Source organism: Microtus ochrogaster, chromosome 7, assembly GCF_000317375.1.
Source record: "Microtus ochrogaster isolate Prairie Vole_2 chromosome 7, MicOch1.0, whole genome shotgun sequence".
In the NCBI taxonomy this organism is placed as follows: Eukaryota; Metazoa; Chordata; class Mammalia; order Rodentia; family Cricetidae; genus Microtus; species Microtus ochrogaster.
Genome location: NC_022014.1, coordinates 84,814,968 through 84,834,646, shown reverse-complemented (window position 1 = coordinate 84,834,646; position 19,679 = coordinate 84,814,968). Strand labels below are relative to the sequence as shown.

General features: G+C 44.3%; 1 protein-coding gene across 3 annotated transcripts in view; it reads left to right on the top strand.

Moving 5' to 3' along the window:
• Window positions 1-19,679, top strand: part of B3gntl1 (UDP-GlcNAc:betaGal beta-1,3-N-acetylglucosaminyltransferase like 1) — a 70,932-nt gene that overhangs the window by 19,750 nt on the left and 31,503 nt on the right. For all 3 annotated transcript variants that reach the window (XM_026780353.1, XM_005350921.2, XM_026780354.1), the window contains 3 exons: window positions 1,521-1,585; window positions 8,060-8,125; window positions 14,264-14,359. In XM_026780353.1, the coding sequence (XP_026636154.1) occupies window positions 1,521-1,585; window positions 8,060-8,125; window positions 14,264-14,359 (227 nt within the window). The remainder of the gene's footprint in view (window positions 1-1,520; window positions 1,586-8,059; window positions 8,126-14,263; window positions 14,360-19,679) is intronic.

Genomic DNA, 19,679 nt, shown 5'->3' with positions numbered 1-19,679 from the left:
GACTTTTCACAGTGGCATCAGGACTTGTAACGATCTGGTTAACGTGATTCAGGTGTTGGTTGTCTCTTTTCTAGGAGTAGAGTTCTTGTTCCTTAAAGCCCCGTTAGTGCCCTCTTCTGGACTGAACACTTTTTAAGGGATCTGCCTTTAACACCCAGGCTGAGCTCCTGTCACTTTCCGCACGGGGCCCCAAATTTCCAAGCCTTCCCATAGGGCAAAGTTGAGCCGCGTTAGCCCAACTATCAGCCCCTCCAGAAGTGGTTTGTTCTTCCATCCTAAACACGGCTACACCCAAGTCACCAGGTGCTCTCCAGTGTTTGCCCTGCATTTTCCATTTCGTGTTTATATCAATTACAGCACAGTTCTCTCTGTAATGCTCTTTTTTTTTTCTTTCTTTTTTGTTTTTTTTTTTTTTTTGGTTTTTCGAGACAGGGTTTCTCTGTGGCTTTGGAGCCTGTCCTGGAACTAGCTCTGTAGACCAGGCTGGTCTCGAACTCACAGAGATCCGCCTGCCTCTGCCTCCCGAGTGCTGGGATTAAAGGCATGCGCCACCACCGCCCGGCCTCTCTGTAATGCTCTTTGTGGTGGTTTTATCTTCCAAAGGTTTGTGCGTTTTCAGCACATTTAGTTGTTACTGTGGATTTTTTTGTTTGCTTTGGTTTTTATATCTCGGATGTAATATCTTTGAAGGAAACTTTATAATGTATATACTTTAATATCTATCCCCTGGGGATAAGGCATCCCTCATCCTTCAGCCCCTGAAGCCCAGGCTAACCTGGCCTCTCCATCTAGGACAAGCACTTTCCTAGCTCTTAAGCCCGGGAGGACCCCTTTGCTCTGAGTTCTCTGTCCCTTGCAATCTCTGCTTTGGGTCTGAACTCTTTGCTCACTAGTACAGTAAGGATCACCCACGATTCTGTGCGAGACCCTGGACTCTTCCCACTAACTGTCAAATAGGTTGTTTTTTTTCTAATATGCATTTAGTAACCCCAGCTGTGGGCTTTTAGGATGGCTAATCATGACTAAATAAAGTTCTGTTGGGTCTGTAGTAATCAGCGTTTGCTGCAGTCACAGCTGAATCTTCATGCTCGGGCAATGACCTGGGTTGGGTGGACACACACTCAGGTGTCACAGACGTTAGCAGTCACTTCATCTCACTAGGGACACAGCTAGCCATCCTTGAAGTATTCAAACTGAGGTATTTGCCAACCAGTCACACATAAGTAGGCTCTGTGCTTCTCCCGTGCAAGCAGACTTTTAGACTCTCCCCAAGGATATTTTACTTTTACTTTAGTGTTGTTCTAGGTGCCTGTCGTCACTTATTCCTGGCATTCTCTGCTGTCATCAGTGAGCATGGGCATTACTTTCTCTTTACCTTCCTTTCATTCCTTCAAAATTATACCTGAAGTTTTTCTAGTAGTGTGAAATGACCTTAGCTTTCTTCAAGTGTAAAATATAGTTTTATGCTCTTGAACGTTGAATTCTAAAAGAGCTATTTTCTCTTTTTTTTCTCCTAACAGTTGGATATTCTAAAAACCAAGCAATCGCACAGAGCACTGGGTCTTACCTTTGCTTTTTGGATTCAGTAAGTAACTCCCTGTTTTGTTGATAATGGCTTTGTGTAATATTGACCAAATAATGATTGTGAATTTTAGTATGGTTCTTAAAAATAAATTTGTCAACACGTTATGATGAATCTCAAAAGTCAAATTTAATAGGTTGTTGCTATACGCTGCCGTAACAATTAACACTAAGTAAGGTCATTTACAAATGACCACAGAATATTAACAACATTAACATAAGCACAGTATTAGCAAGTATGATCTTAAGAGATTAAAAACATGGAAACAGGTCCTGACAGCTAGAGCAAAACATGAAGCAGATTCGTGGGTGGGAGTCAGGAGTGGACCTAGCGGTGACAGGTAGACTTACACAGAGTTTCAAATCAGTCAAAGTTATATTAAACTTTTAATTTGTAATCAGATTAAATTAGCAAGATACTTCCACAAAGTAAGTTTTCAAAATGTCAGTGTGAATTGGGACCACACTGATAGCGTGATTGTATATTTTATTCAAGAACTCAAAATGCTTGTGCTCTTGACTCCTGATTTTCACAGTTGTTTATTATAACAGAAACTAGAAGCCGGTTACTGTGTGCTGAGCACTGATGGAGAACACCAGCAGACTGTCAGAACTGTCACCTTTATGGGGCATCCTCAGGAATAGGACATTTAGCTGTAGCAGATGAACAGAGACTGTATACAAATTGCGCTGTGCTTAGAAACCCTGACAGACTAAAGCAAAGCAAATCAGTTGGTCTTAAACAAATACAACTTTTATGTATCTAAATTATTCCATACGTTGGGTCCCTGGCTTCTTAGAAACATGCATACCAGGGCCCATGATATGTTGGCCACTGGTTTATACAGCTGTTACAAGTTTTGTTTCTGTCTCTCATTGGTTACTCCAGGTCCGTGGAGGTAGGAAGGTCACATAGGCCAGGAGATGCAGCCTCCCTTTCATGCAAGGGACTGGAGGAGAACTGACCCACAGGGTTACCTTGGGAGGTCTGACATTTTGAAGTCAGAGTTCTGCATAGTGTTATCTTTATTGTATTTAGACAGCACGCTTGTAACTTGTTGAAGGCAGATGTTGCCAGTTGGACGAGGAAGTGTCTCTGTGATTTTTGTATTTGACCTGTCTGTTTTAGGGTGAGGTTATTTATAAAACAGCTTTGGTATTAGCCATGCAGAACCCACTTCAGCTTTAGGAAGCAAGTGGGGACTGTTGCTGTCTTTGGCCCAGTGCGTGTGTCTGGCAGAAAAGATCCATGTGGACTGCTGCTCTACTGAGCTTTACCCTCAAGTTTTTGGCTCCACCTTCAGGTGCTTAGTTGTTCCCTTAAGCAGAAAACAGAAAGCAAGCTGTTCATTCTGAGCCTGTGTGTAACTAGCTCTGGAAGCCATGACAGACAAGAAGGGGAGGGAAAACTGGGACCTGTGTCTCATATCTCACAATTGTCTCTTTGGTTAGTTTTCTCTTGCCTTATAGCTAGCTCCATGCAGGGAACTACAAATTTTCATGTGAGTGTGTCTATAATTTAGGTGGACTCGTGTTATTTTAAAACAGGAATTACACTGGGCAGTGGTGACATACGCCTTTAATCCTAGCACTTGGCAACTCCGCATTTGTGTAGCCAAATAGCATGGCATCTGAATTGGCCATCTTCTTGAGGGGTATGAGCCCATAGCCCGGGATCCATGCTACTCCAGATAAGGTCTCCATTGGATGGTGAATCCTAGCAGAGGCCTGCAGAGTTGCAGGGCTGCAGAGATTCAGAGCTGAGGACAGAGCTCCTTCATCCTCCTCAAGGTTCTTTGGATGGAACAAACTGAAAGAGATGAAGTAGGACCATAGATATGTGACGGATCGTAGCGATGGGGGAAGCCCAGCACACTCGCGGTCACGTCCAGCCTAAAGTGATCCCAGGTTTATAGGCTGTTGCTGTATGGGAGGCTAGGGAGTGTGTGTAGTTTGAGAGGAAGGGAGGTAACATGTAGGAGAGCTTCTGGTTTGAGGAATAGTCACTGGGCCAGTGCATTTTGCTTGGCCCACGGAATAGCAGTGGATTGCCTGTGATTTGCTGTGCTGCTATCTGTCTGGTATGCTGACATCCTGTAGCTTCTACATCAGAAAAGTTTTATGTGGAATCCTCCAAGAAGGAACCCCACAGGTCCTGGAGTTGGACAGACAGGACCTTTGCAGAGAGACTGAACCACATGGGGAGGAAGCCAGCTGTCGGTCAGACTCACTTTCTGAGGCTCCAGCGGGTCAGGGCCTGACAGCACTGATAGGAAAAACCTAACAGGTCGGAGTGCTGTGGATTTACAAGCCCTTCAGTGTATGTAAATCGCCAAACACTGTTTTGCAGAACAGGCTCAGGAGGTGGCTGGGATTGTACATTAGTCCTCCATAGTTCAGTCCACAAGGTTATGCCTGACCAGGAACTTTCTTCCTAAGGTTTCACATCCCATCCAAATGCCAAACTCAGGCAGACTTAGTGTGTGTGTCTTCAGTGGCATTTGTTGGTGTCCCCAAGGCCTTTCTGCACTTAAGCATATCTCGTTCAGACTTCACAGGAAGCCTGTCTATCATTTATTCTCAGTTCTCTTGACTAGCAGGATTTCACCAGCTATTTTTATGTCAGAATGGAAAAGCATTTCATTCTTACTTAATGCTTTTTTAAAGTTAAAAAGTGTGTGTGTAGCCGGGCGGTGGTCACGCACGCCTTTAATCCCAGTACTCGGGAGGCAGAGGCAGGCTGATCTTTGGGAGTTTGAGGCCAGCCTGGTCTACAAGAGCTAGTTCCAGGACAGGCTCCAAAGCTACAGAGAAACCCTGTCTTGAAAAAAACAAAAAAAAACAAAAAAAAAAAAAAAAAAAAAAAAGTGTGTGTGTGTGTGTGTGTGTGTGTGTGTGTGTGTGTGTGTGTACACATCATGGTATAGTTGCCCAAGGAGGCCAAAAGAGGCTATTGGGTCTTGAGGAGCTGGAGTTACAGGTGGCTGTAAGCCATTTGATATGTTGGTTCTGGAAACTGAACTCAAGTTTTTAGAAACACAGAAAGAGCACGTGACTGTCTCTCCAGCCCATAAATACTCATTCTATGAGGCTTCCAATTTCTTCTCGCAGACTGCCCCGTCATTCCATAGTGGTGATTCCCTGTTCATAATTGTGGAATTTCAGCCCCTCTGGAAATTTTATGCACATCTAGGAATGCCAGTAATGATGGTTCAAATCATCTTCTCACTGAGAACTCCAGGTAATATTCCTTGGCATGAGCCCTGAGATGAATGCACTCTGCCTTCACGGTTGGTGCTGACAGCATCTTGGATTTGGCCTGTTAGTCTCTCCTTTACAGTCCAAGTGCCAGCTGATTCTTATTAACTGATCAGAGTGGTCCTGCCCCAGAGGGAGTGGGAGCCAGTAGGTCAAGTTTGACTTCCATGAAGGGGAAATCGTCCTCTGCAGTAACACTTCTGACTCTTTATTGAAGTTCTCCTTTGCTTTCATTAAAAAAAACAAAACAAAACAAAACTTTCCATTCTCTAGCCTCTGGGCTACCTTCTTTTTCTGGTGGCTTCAGGAAAAGACCTATTTATATTACTGGTCACCATGGTCTGTAAAGTTTAAGACCTGCTTCTCTGTTAACTCTTTGGATTGAGTCTCTGTTCATCTTCCTTAGCTTCTCAGCCATTTGGCCAGGCCAGTGAGTGTATTGATTTCATTCTCTCTTTGCTCTTACTGTAATTGTTGACTCTGAACAGCAGAAGTGGTAGAAATCATATTTGAATATTCTTTAGGCTCTTGAGAGCCAAGCAGAACTGACCATTTGTGCTTTTTTTTTTTTTTTTTTTTTGGTTTTTCGAAACAGTGTTTCTCTGTAGCTTTGGTGCCCATCCCGGAACTAGCTCTTGTAGACCAGGTTGGCCTCGAACTCCCAGAGATCCACCTGCCTCTGCCTCCCGAGTGCTGGGATTAAAGGCGTGCGCCACCACCGCCCGGCTCCATTTGATTTTTTTGTATAGCTCCCCTAAACGGTAAAATTAGAGTCTTGGTTAATTCCATGTGTATTAGGAAGAAACCAGAAGTTGAACAGTAAAGTCGTGTGTGTGTGTCTGTGTGTGGGGGTGGGGAGGGGTGGAGGGTGTGGTCATGTGTATGCGTGTGTACAAGAGAGGAGGATGGGAGAATTGGTCTTAGTCCACTGATAAAAGTGCTCCTTTTTCTCTCTCTCAGATCCACCTTCACAGACATAAGCATCTTGCCTCTTTTCCGGGCAGCCTTTAGGCCAGTCAAATCAAGACATAGAATTAATCGTCATGTGTGTGTCCACCCTTTGATAACATGGTGTGTGTCCACCTCTCCTTCCACAACGCCTGGGTCCAGCCAGAGTTAGGTGGTTCTGTAACACACTGTGCGGCTGTGCTGCTTATGACTGAACATATACAGTCTCTTTGTCAGAGAGTCCTAGTCTTCAGTTGATGTACCCAAAACTGAAATAGGGAATGAAAGGAAGGAAACAAAGATGTTTACCTAATGTGTTTGTAACAAAATAAGGTGGAAATGTATTGGAACTTTGATAGCCTCATTTCTGTAATTGGTCACATGGTCATAGTTATTATAACGGCTCTCAAAGTCCATGTAGTGGGGAATGCAAGCAGAGCTGCTCAGATCAGTAAATCCAGGACAAAAGAACAGATACAGTATCATTTCACATACTTAAATTCAACCCTAGGAAAGTTGACTTCGTTGTTTATTAAGTGCACACATAATGAAAAAAATAAGAAAGGACAGTGGAGCCCCAAAAGCCCAAACCGAGGTCACTCGGAACAGGAAGTTGCTGGAAGCAGCATCAAAGCAGATCCCCAAAGCGTTGGCAATAGGCAATTCTTTCTGTCTCCATCCATAATTCTCTGTCTCATAATCGTTTATGAAGCCCCTCAGTGGAGTTGCTTCTTTGCCTGGAAGGTGACTAACACCTTTATTCTGGAAACTGTCTGGGCCATTTGTCATGCTGCCTGGATCGTGCTGTTGTGGTTTTTTATTAGCCTTAATCACAAAACACGATCAAACCAAGAGACTCTTTAAGAAATTTCCTGCACTCTATGCTTCCTAGTCCTTTGTAGAGAAGTCATCTGCTTCCCCGAGGAGTCTGGGTCAGCCACCTTCGCATACACCCTAACTCCTTTCCTTATCTGTTTGTTTATGGGCATAAGGAGTCCAGAGTGGCAAGTGGCCCCTTAATTTCTGGTCCAGTTATTGTAGCATTATTTTATAAGTATTTCCCATGTCACCTACTCCCACACCCTTTTAAATATTAAATCTTTGTTGATTATTCGTCTTCTGAAAATACCTTATTTTACTATGAAGTGAAGCATTCCTACAGGAAAAAGCACAAAACCTTATATTGTGGAACATATATAAAGAGCTTCCTATCACAAGCACCTCAGGAATTGGCTATGATGTTGCTTCCTGTTGCACAAATTCTAACTGTTTTTAATAATAAAACCCCAGAGTCAGATATTGGGTGAATGCTGAAAGATCAGAGAAGGAAAGGAGCCGGCCACTAGAGAGACCTTTTACCTCTACCAAATCCTCGGACCAGAGTGGACAAGATCCTGTCTCCACCAATTCTCAGACTGCATGTATTGAGCTTCTGTCTCCTCCGACCTTATATTCCTCTCTCCACCTTCCTAGTGCTGGGATTAAAGGTGTGAGCCACCACCTGGTTCCATTCTCTTTTAGACCAGATCAATGTTGTGTAGCCCAGGGTGGCCTTGAGCTCACAGAGATCCCTCTGTCTCTGCATCCCCGAGTGCTGGGATTAAAGTGTGTGCCACCACTGTCTGGCCTCTATGGCTAATTAGTGGCTTAGCTCCACACTCTGATCTTTGGGCAAATTTTGTTAGATCACAAATAAAATATCACCACAGCTTCCAGCAACTTCCTGTTCCGAGTGACCTCAGTGGGCTTTTGGGACGCCATGGTCCTTTCTTTTCCTTATTTTTTTTTTTTTTATTATGTGTGCACTTAATAAGTAACGTGGTCTACTTTCCTACGGTTGAATTTAAGTATGTGAAGTGATACCGTATCTGTTTTTTGTCCTGGATTTGCTGATCAGCGCAGCTGTGACTGCATTCCCCACTGAGTGATCTTTGAGAATAATATTGGATGTAGCTTGTTTCTCCATTTGATATTTATTGACTTGGATGTTCCATGTCTGGAAAGTGCTGTCCAAATCTAACTTGGGTAGAGAACCTTTTCTACACAGATAGTAACAGTGCTAAGTCTTAGGAAATCTGCACCTTCATCCTGAGCTACACTTTGACTGCCAGAATTCTTTTTCCCACCAGTCACATAGTTGCTTTTCTTTGATGACCAAAGAGCTTGGTTTATGAACATCTGAGTTGCCTATGCTGTTGTGTTCTTGGACTGTGTGCCTTTCTTACTACGCTGGAGTTGCTTTATATTAGTATAAAACGTGCTCTTTACACAGGACGATGTCATGATGCCCCAGAGAGTGAGGCTGCAGTATGAAGCCGCCGTGCAGCACCCAACAAGTGTGAGTACAACACCTTTTCTGTGTTGTTGCCATCTTTAATGGAATGCTAGTCTTTTTATTTTAGAGGTTTTATTCCTGGGGATTAGAAAGACTGTTTATACTCAGTCAAATTGGGGAGGTTTGTGACTGCCATGTTTCTGAGCCTTTAAGGGTATAAACGTGTTTCTGGCTAGTGGCAACAAGAGTAGGAACCAGATGCAAAACTACCTTGCTGCCTATAGAAGTCTAAGGTGTTCTTTTGAGAGAATGCCACTAAGTGAGATCAGAATTCTTAATTTCATCAAAGAAAAGAATTTCTTGGGCTAGAGAGATGGCTCAGAGGTTAAGAGCACTGGCTACTCTTCCAGAGGACCTGAGTTCAATTCCCAGCAACCACATGGTGGCTCACAGCCATCTATAATGAGCTCTGGTGCCCTCTTCTGACATGTAGACAGCCATGCCAACAGCACATTGTATACATAATAAATAATCTAAAAAAAAATCAATTTAAAAAAAAATCAAAAAAAAAAAAGAACTTCAGGACAAGTCACTATGAAGTAAAGGAGTTTATTAAGAAGGGATTTTTAACATAGATTTAAGCAGAGTATTAGTAGACAAGTATTTAGGAAAAGATACCATACCCCCAAGTACAGGCATAGACTTCTCAAGAGAGTCACTTAAGGATCTTATCAGTAGCTATACATAGCTGGGCTGTGGCAGCACACGTCTTTAATCCCAGCCCTCGGGAGGCAGAGGCAGGCGGATCTGACTTCAAGGCCGGCCTGGTCTACAGAGTGAGTTCTACCAAGGACAGCCATGGCTATGCAGAGAAACCATCTTGAAAAACAAAACAAAATCACTGTACATATAATTTTGATGACTTCTGAAGCTACATTCTTTAAAGGATTCTAAGAAATTTTTTTTCTTGCTGTTTTGTTTCTTTTATAAATGAGATCAGAGAGGGTAGTTACTGCGGTACGTTGAACAGAATTAAAGGGTAATAAGGTAAAACCATAGGTCAGAAGAGTTGAAGGAATCTTTTATATATTAGGTTACAGGGAGTTAAGACATGTTTTTACTGTAAACAAAGTTGACACTCTTGTGAGAGTCTTAGAAAATTGACGTTTTATAGCTGGAGAAGGGAAAGTAGTAGCCAAATGCAGCAGGGTCAATAACATGCTTAGGCCTCAAGCATGATCTGTTATCATGTTATAATACTCTTACTTGAAATATCTCTATATAAAAAGAAATTGACCCTATGTAGTTAACCTCCACAGGAGATTTTTTTCAATTATACTGGAATTCTTGACTCTCAACTAGAGAAAGACTTCAAGCAAAAACTCCTTCCTAAGCAAAGGGCTCCTTTCTATGTCCCTTTGATGTCCACTGTCTTTCTATCCTGTTACCGTTTTGGGAAGCCGTTGTCACTTTGAAACAGAAAAGAAAGATTTCTTTCTTCCTCCCCTTCTCCTCTCCGTCCCTCTCTCTATTGCTTGCTTTATGATGCAGTGGTATCCTCTGCCATGTAGCCACTCGCCCAGGACAGGGTGTTGCTTCCTACCAGGGAGTCCAGCTCCATGTAAAGTCAAGTCGGACTACAGTGGCCTTTATTTCCATATTACACTGGTCCATTCGGAGGGGAAAGGACACTAAGCCACCTTCCCAAAGCATACTTTGAGGCATTCAGATCAGGGCAACTTTTACCATCAGGGCAGCTGGCTATCCTCCCGCAGGCGTTGTTGTGTGAACTCTGCTTTCACTGAGTCGGCACCTTTTACTTCTTTCTCCCCTCCCCTCCCTTTGATCCTGATGTACAAACACAGACCTCAGACCCCACTCCTGGAGTAGGGAGTTCCCCATTCTTTTTGTTGTGGTTTTTTTGAGACAGGGTTTCTTTGTGTAAAGAAAGGGTTTCCTAGCTCTCGAACTTGCTCTGTAGACCAGGCTGGCCTTGAACTCACAAAGATCCGCTTGCCTCTGTCTCCTGAGTGCTGGGATTAAAAGCATGTGCCGCCACCACCCAGCTATCCCTATCCTGTTTCAAGTCAGAGGCTGAAGACGTACGTGCCCTGAGCTGGGGTTGCTGATGCTGTGGAGGACATCTGTAAGTAAGAGGACCTGCCTTGGTTGCTCCTGAGAGGTCTCTGGCAGAGGATAGTACCTTTATATCCCCTGAGGCAGCTCTGATTCTTGGTGGTGGGAATTGTTCCAGGTAGGGTGTGTGCCCGTATCAATCCCTATTACTCTGCCTGCCTCACCTGTTTTTCCAAGCCCGTCCTACCCAAACCTACCTTTGAGGCTGCTTCTGATGCTCCAGCCACTTCTGTCTGCATAGAGGGTAGATGTTGAGCTTTGCCCTGGGAGATCTCAGAACCTCTTCTATTATAGAATTTTAAGGCAGGGACACGAGCTACTCTGCCCATGTAGGCAGTAGTGTGTGATCATGTGCACTGCCCTCCTCGGAGCAGAGGGCATCAATGTAACCACCTTCACCATGGTTACCAAAGGTTCTGGGGGACTCGGGCCCACAGGGTGTGTGCAGGACTTCTGTGTGCAGTTTGTTTCAGCAAGAGAAAGGAAGATCTGAAGCCTTCATTGTGTCCCGAAAGGGTCATGAGTAAACAGAGCTGAAGAGCCACAAATCACAGTGTTCAGTGACCACAGACTCTAGAAGTCGCTTTTCTGAAGTTCAAAAGCACAGAATATTCCATCCCCCCCCCCCCTTTCAATTGGGAAAGATGTCAGAAGATGGCCAGCAGTGTCTGGCAGCATGCGGCTGTCATGGAGCGTATGGGAACTCCATTTACATCAGGCAATGTTGTCCTTCGGCTCCCCAGGGCGGGAATCACTAGGTCTCACCCAACAGTTCAGGGTTTGCTACCCCAGTCGCCAGAGATACTGGCAGGTATCCTCATCATCTGGAGAATTTTCTGGTGTGGTCTGTTTGTTAGGAGTAAAATAAACTTCCGTGCTGTGTCTGTGAAGGGAACACAAGGGATAGAATTTCCAGAAGTTCCTCTGGAGTGCCTGCCTGCCAGATGATGTTTGTTGTGGAAGTCAGGGGATAAAGGACAAGCCCTGCTCTGAATTGAGCCTGCTTGCTGCCCCTAACTTGGTAGGACATGTTCGTCTGTGCTTTGCCTGTCCTGACGGTCGTGCTGAAATCAAGGCACATGAACCTGTCTCTGCCCCAGCAGAGAAAAGCTGTCTGGGGCTGGGGCTCCAGTTCTTGTGTAAGATATTGTATGCTTTACTCAGAAGTGAGAGTTTCCAGTTATTATAATATTATATATGCTGGAAACATGTAAGGAATTCTGTAACACGTATTGACATTTTAGATAGCTGTTTTCAGATGTTTTAATCCCTTTCGTTTCTACCCAAAGCTAAAACTAAGCAGATTGGCTGCATTAATGAACTTAATTCTGCAGTTTTTGTGCCATTCATTCATTGAAATGAGCTGTGGTATTTAGAGATGTTCAGGAATTAAAAAAAATAAAACTGTCAATTTCTGTTATAGTTAAATCAGCCTTGACGAGTTAAAGCATTTTAATATATTGCTTAAAGTTCTAGATTATGACTTTTCCTGCTCATCCTCATTGAGTTCTCAGATGCTCCATCCAGCATCCAGTAGAGAACCTTGTGCTGCGTTTTGCTCCCAGCCTTAGAGTCTGGTGAAGAACTTCTTTCTCTTCTTGACTCAGGACCGTTGGCTCTGTAACACAAAATTAGCCTGAGAAGAAGCGGTTACTGTGATTCTGGGTTTAAAATCATGGCTTACGAAGTCCTAATCTGTAGTTGCTGGTTGGTGGCTATGTTGATTATTATGCTTAGTTTGTTCAGAAGGAATGAAATGAATGTTGGCAGTCTGTCCCTACCCTGTTGTTACTTCCTTGAGGCCATTTACAAGAAAAACCACTTACTTAGTAAGGGAAGACCCCTGATGGCAGCTGGGATAATGTGTCCCATTGTTTGAATCACTGCAGAATTCTTGGATTTTATGTTTGGGGCATTATTAGAAGCTCTAAGTGTAATTTATTATTGTTATTAATTTCTATCCTCAGTCTCCTGAACCTTTGCAACCTAAACAGTTCTGGAGCTGATAGGAGAGTATGGGAAGCCTCATGCTTGCTCTGCAGGATCCTCGGGTTGTCACAAGGGGCCTTCCCACTGGATTCCTGAGCAGAGGCATGGAGGGAAGGGTGGTGGTAAGCGGGTGAAGACAGGAAAATCACATCATCCCACTTGTGTGGCCCACTATAGACAAGCATGGTGGTGAGTGGTGTACAAATAAACACTAGATGGCTGATAGTTCTCTTTGGAATCCTTGTACTTAGGCTGTGTGGGTGTCTGCTGAATCCAGTAGGCTCCAGAAATCAAACTCAATGTTAGAAATAGGCATAAGAACATCTATCACAAGCACTAAGTATAGATGAGTTGAGGAGCCACCAGCCTTCCTCTCCCAGGGTCTATCTCTACAGAGTAAACTTTCTCATCCCCCAGTTCAGGAAGGAGCCTCAAAGATAGCAGAGCTAATATTTTCTATCCGTTCCAATCCATATCTTTGAACTCTTACCTACAGATGAGACAGGAACTTTCCTACAGCTATAGTCTCACTGATCCTCATTTAACCTGTAAGGTAGGAGCTTCCCCCATAAGTGGGCTTTTCTTTCCTACCAGCCAGTTCCCGACTAACCACACAGAGACTTATTAATTATAAAGCTCGGCCGATGGCTCAGGCTTATTACTAACTGGGGTTCAACCTGAAGGTCAGGAAAGCAAAGCACCTTAGCCAGTAGAGCTCCTACCTCTATGAAATCTTCAGAGTAAAAGAGAGCAAGTTCCTGTCTTATACTCCTTTTTAGGGCTGGTATTAAAGGCATGGACCACCACTGCCCGGCCTCTATGACTAACTAGTGTGGCTCCTGGTATTAAAGTTGTGTGCCACCCCACTGCCTGGCCCATGACTGACTAATGTGTTCTGATCTTCAGACAAGCTTTATTTATTAAAATGTAAATGAAGAATCACTATATTTCTGGGCAAAGTCTTGAGCATACATACGGTGGGAGCTTTGCTCCTAAGTAGAATTTCACTGACTGTTGTCTGCCCAGCTACGCATGAGCATCAACTCAACTGCAGTTTCACCGATTCTCTTTCATTGTGTGAGGCGTGAACTTCAACCCCTAGCAAACCAGCACCAAATGTACTAGTGATTTTTCTGTTGCTGTGACCATGACTGAGGCAACTTAGGGCCGAAAGAGCTGATTGTGGCTTATGGCTCTAGAGAGATCGTGATTGGCAGGGGGAGACAGCAGCAGGTAACGGGCATGGCATCTGGTGCAGGAAGCTGAGGGATCACAATTTCAAATGTAACCATGAAGCAGAGCGTGAACTGAAATAGAATAAGGCTTTAAACCCTCAGAACCCACCCCTAGTGACATACTTCCAGCAAGTTCACACCTCCTAAACATGCCCAAATAGTGCCACCAACTGGAGGCCAAGTATTCAAATACCTGAACGTATTCGGGCCGTTTTCATTCAGACCCCCACACCAACCCTGTTCTTCCCACAACACGGAAGCTTTATCCCAGGTTCACTGTCACCACCCGTGACATAAGAAAACTTGTCAGAGTGTTGTCAGTGGCTGTTCGTGTGTTCCCGGCCACTCTGACTCGAAACAGTCACACAGAAACTATATTATTTAAATCACTGCTTGGCCAATCACTTACATGTATTTCTGGCTAACACTTATATCTTGTTTTTTAACATTTTATTTATTTATTTTAATTATTTATTTATTATGTATACAACATTCTGCCTCCATGTATGCCCACACGCCAGAAGAGGGCACCAGATCTCATTACAGATGGTTGTGAGCCACCATGTGGTCGCTGGGAATTGAACTCAGGATCTCTAGAAGAGCAGCCAGTGCTCTTAACCACTGAGCCATCTCTCCAGCCCCATTTATATTTTAAGTTAACACTTGTCTGTTAGTCTGTGTATCAACACGAGGCTGTGGCTTACCAGCAAGGGTCTATCTAGCGGCATTCTGTTCTCTCTTCCTCCTGATGCCAAGGATTTTTGCTTGAATCGGCCCCCAATCCTTGGATTTCACACTTACTTACAAAACCTTAAAATCTTTTTGTTGTTGTCTTTCACAGATCATAGGATGCCAAGTGAGGAGAGACCCCCCAGACTCTACAGAGCGATACACACGTTGGATCAACCAGTTGACATCGGATCAGCTGTTGACACAGGTGACAACCACTGGGTGTTTGATCTTTTATAGGCTCAAGGTTAGAGTCCTCTGGAACCATGTCCAACTTCTTGACATATCCTGTCAGGGTTGGGCTTTGTAACTTCGGTCATCTACACACTATTAACTAGACAATGTCTAGTTGCTTTGAGCTTTGATGGGTCAGGTCAGTGTAGGACATTATCTCAAGTACTGGTTGCTCAGAATCCAAAGAAAGCATTTTACTCTGCAGTGTGTCCTTAACGTGGCCCAGGTGGATAAGCATAACATTGGCAGCCACAGTGGCTCCAGAATCAAATACACAGTTGCTTTAGCAGTGGACAGAGAGTGGCCGTGACAGTGGACAGAGGGTGGCTGTGTATGAAGAGTATATGTAGACATAGGTAGAAGGATGACTATAATTCTGGTAGGACAGACATAGTTTCACCTAGTAGCTACTGACTTAGACCTAATTCTGTTGAGTGAGGAGTTGTGGGCATGATGGAGTCAATGATTATGGTTTTCCTCTATGGGATCCTCTGTCTATCCCCTCAGGCAGGCAGAGAATGTCTTGTCACCTTGTACAGAGGCAGTCAAGGCCCAGCACCTGCCGCAGAGCCCTGGCTTCATGTCGCTGTCACAGGCTTTTATGCTGTGAATAGAAAGATATACTCTGAATTGTTGAGTGTGTGCAAAACAGACATTGGGCAGACTGTGACTGTTCCATGCATCTGTGCCGCCTGTGAGAGCTGGAAGGTAACACCACACCGGTGGAACCAGTGTGCACACAGTGTATCAGGATGCCCTGGGGCACAGATCATTGTTACATGTCTTCTGAGAGCAATTTCCATCCAATATAGTGGATGCCCAACATGAGTTCAGAATCTTTCCCTAGGAGGTTAGGTTTTGTGCCTATGGAAAACTGTGTTTTAATTTTGATGTTTTTAAATTTTATTTTGAAAACTTAGTTATTGTTACTATTATAAAGATGTTGTGATAAAGATCTCACTGTGTAGCCAAGACTAGCCTCTAACTCAAGATCCTTCTGCCCCAGCCTCCAGAGTGCAAAGGTTTCAGACATGATGTTATTTTAAATAGGGTTGGCTACTTCATGAACAAATTGGGAGAGAGGAGACCCAAGAGAAAGTAATGGGGTGGTGGTGAGAACGAGCCAAGTGCAGTGACACATGTGTGAAAATATAGTGTTATACATACATATGTGTGAACATAGTGTTATAAACCCACTATTTTGTACAAAAACGTTTGAATATAGAAGTAGCTTTAGCTGTTAAAAAATAAATAAATTTGGATATTAGAAAAGGTTTTAAAGAAGCATGTTAACTATATTCCCACTCTTCTGCTCACTTACTTGTCATGCAAGGTCCTGTACCCTCCTTCCCAGGTGTGACCCAAGGCTTTTCTGACTGACTGTAGGGTGCCTTAATCTTAGAGGTTTAAACTTTTAAGTCCTCATAGAAAATACTGAATTAAAGCTGGGCAGTGGTGGCGCATGACTTTAATCCCAGCATTCAGGAGGCAGAGGCAGGTGGATTTCTGAGTTCAAAGTCAGCCTGGTCTACAAAGTGAGTTCCGGGACAGCCAGAACTAAACAGTCAAACCCTGTCACAAAAAGCAAAAACAAAAAAGACTGGATTTTTTTTTTTTTCAAAGACAGGGTCTTACTATGTAGCCCTGACTGCCTGGAACTTGCCATATAGATCAAACTGTCCTCAAACTCACAGAGATCCACCTGCCTCTGCCTTCTGACCACCACCCCCCACCATAGAAACTGAATGTAAAATTCTGCACCTGACAGTGTTTATTGTGTGTGTATATCGGACCTTTTCTAAGAAGTATTCAAATAGTCAGAAAATATTTACCAGAAACTTATTGGGGGACACTCCATAAAATTGGAAAGCTAGTTAAGATGGAGGCGCGTATAAGATTCAGGTGGCAGTCCATGTTCTGAAGAGCTATACAGGACCGCAGGAGACAGAAGGAACTCGGTCCACAGACTAGGATCCTGGGAAATGGAAAGAAAACACAGTCCTGTCTGTGAGAATCGGGTGAATATTTAAGGGCATAACGCCCGTGCTTGCTTTTGTAAACGAAGGCTGTGCCATGACCCTGAAGCTGACCTGTCCAGAGAGGTCTGCCCAGCTGCTTCTCAAGGCCTTGGCCAGGCTTCTGAGAGTGAGCTGCTCAGCCGATGCTTAGTGCTAAGGTGAACTGGAGAGATCCGGGTTCTTCCCAGGAGCCTTCAGAGGCCTTCGCTTGTGCTTCCTGGGGCCAGTCATGACTGGACGGGTCCTTTTGGATATATCTGTGGTAGTGGCCACCTGCTGGTTCTTCCCAGAGTGTGGGTGGGAGACCAGGCCTGGTTATCAAGAGCGTGGCGTGGGTGTCTATCTACCTTACAGGATCCCAGCTGGACAAGGCCTTGGGACGGCTTGTGTAACAAAAGCCTTAGGGTATTGCAGCAACCCATCTGGGCTCTTTCTCTTGGGCCATATGCCAAGATTGGGGCCAGGGATTCCAATAGTAAATGCTTCAGACGTGAGTATGACATTAGTGGTGGCTGCTAGGGACCCCGGCTTATCCCTTCCCCATCAAGTGACATCCCTCTAGACTCAGAGTCAATCTTAGCAGAAGGGAGGGTCTGACTGACTGCCATGTGTTTGGGTTTCTTACATAACCCTTACCAGTTTCATAGTGCCTGCTCTTCTTACAAACTCCTTTTTAAAAAATTATTTTTTTTCATTTATTTTACATACTGACAGTTTCCCTTTCATCCTCTCCTCCTGTTCCAGAGGACCCAGGTTCAATTCACAGCACCCACATGGCAGCTCAAAACTCTCTGTAACTCCAATTCCAGGGGTTCTGACACCCCCCCACACAGACATACATGCTGGCAAAAGACCAATTTATGTAAAATAAAAATAAAACAACAACAAAAAACTTAAAAAAAAACGATTGGTCAAGGCAGCCCAGCATAGGGAGTGGGCTCCCAAGAGCTAGCTCAAGCACCGGGGCAGAGCTCTTATTAGTCAATGTAATGTGTTAGGTGCTGGAGGGCCAACTGGGCAGACCCTTTTGTTTAGCTCATGTTTACAGAACATGCCTTGTCTAAAATTTTTTTTTGAAGTTGAGAAATATTAAAGATACAGATGTACAGAGAGCAAGGTCGTGTCATGGATGGCCCCAGGCTTCCTCAGCACTGACGTGTGGCACCATGCCTCATATCCCATTACTTTGCATATCACTGGAGAAAGGTCTACTCTTTAAAAAGGATCCAGATGAATCAATATGTATAAAGTTAGTTACTGTGTTTATGCCCTGTACCCTTCTCTGTCTGTGATTCTTGTGTAGCCCTGGCTGTCCTGGAATTCGCTCTATAGCTCAGACTGGCCTCTACCTTGCAGAGATCCGCTGCCTCTGCTTCCTGACTGCTTTATCTGGGATTCTAACACTCCCAGTACAATATCTGTTCCTCCATTTTTTTTTTGTCTTTGCTGGGAAAACCTGAGTCTTCAGTTCTAATAGACACCCAAAAGAGTTCCTCGGGCTCAGTTTCATTGTTTGTAAATTCAAGGGTTTCACCATTAGACCTAGGTCTTTTCATAACTGACCACACAGTAACCCATTCATTTGAAGATCTTTAACAAAATTAAATAAAGGAAAAATTACAACTGGTTTAGAAGGCATTGTACGTGATCATCCCCATGCTGTGTAGGTTCTGGTGACCCAGGGACCCTATTGTCTGTAGATATGAGAGACTGCTAAGTCCTCTTGCTGACCCACAATCAACTGGGACTCTTGTGACAGATCAAATGGGGACCATGGATGTGAAGCAAAGACTAAGAGGGAAAGACAGATATGCGTTCATTCAAACTGGGTAGCACTTACCCTCCTCATGTTCTTTGTTACAAAAGAAAAATAGACTTCACCCAGGACATTCGTGGCTTATAGGTTTTGAGATTTGTTAAACTTGATTGAATATACATCCAAAGGCACTTTTATACCATAATTTTAAAATGTCTTTGGCCGAGTGTACTTACTGTCGTTCATGGGGAAAACGTAAGAGCAGACTTCAGACTAGGACCTTAGAGCAGTGTCCGAGCAAGTGAGGCCTTGCCTGTGAACTCCACACTGACAGTTTAAGGAAATGGATTATCTGACTTCTCATGGGGGCACGGGGTAGCCCGGCATGAAGGAGGTGACGAAAGCAAACAGGGAAGGAAGGAATCATTAATATGGCCATCAGTGCCACCAACGCTCTCCTCCCATTCCCTGTACTCTGCAGTCTCACTGTGTGATAACCTCACAGTCTTCACCCTTCCCTTTTTGCTGCCGACTCCTCTCAACTCCTACTTTCTACTCCCTTGCCTATCTGTCTTTCCCTCTCACCTGGCTCCCTTCTTTGCTCCATGTCCATGGCCCTCACTCCACCTGCTATGCCCCTCATTCTTACTTTATACCCCTGTTCCCTGTCTAAAATCCCTCTGATGTGTCCATAGCCTTTACTCTTAACTGTTCATGCCCCTCCTGGCTGTTCACACCCCTTTCCCAGAATCCTCACATGTCCCCTTCCTGTTTACGGCTTCCCTTTTTGGTCCCCCTTCCTCTCTCTTGCCTGCCATACTCTTCTCTCTACCTGTTGATTTTTCATACTGGACTGTATCCAAATGTAATTTCTTGAGCTGGGTTAGCTGTGCTTCCTTGCAAGTCTATGGGGCCTCAGTCTTCCTGTTTGGAGTACTTTTATTATGGCTGCTCTACTGACCTTGACTCAGCTCCTTGAGCCTCAGTACAGGCAAATGTCTTCAAGACCACCATTACCTAGCCTCATGTTAGCAGACAGTGTAGGCATACAGCTTCTTGGCTGGACTTTACTGACTTTGGCTCCAGCACCAATTCCGAGATGCCTCTCCTCAGCCTGGGCCCTGTGGAATACCCTACACATACAGCTTCTCGGCTGGACATTACTGACTTTGGCTCCAGCACCGATTCCGAGATGCCTCTCCTCAGCCTGGGCCCTGTGGAATACCCTACACATACAGCTTCTTGGCTGGACATTACTGACTTTGGCTCCAGCACCGATTCCGAGATACCTCTCCTCAGCCTGGGCCCTGTGGAATACCCTACACATGAACTTTCTGCAGTTTGAGTCTAAACACACCGGATGGCTTCCCTCTTCTTTCTTACCTGCTCGCAAAGCTTTTCCTCCAGGAGCTGAGATTTGGCACCTGAAGATTTGGCACTATCAACAAATAGTTGCTCTCCCTGGAGTTCATTCTGTGAGGGTCTTTAGAACTAACTGCTTTCTCTGCTGCATGTTTGCT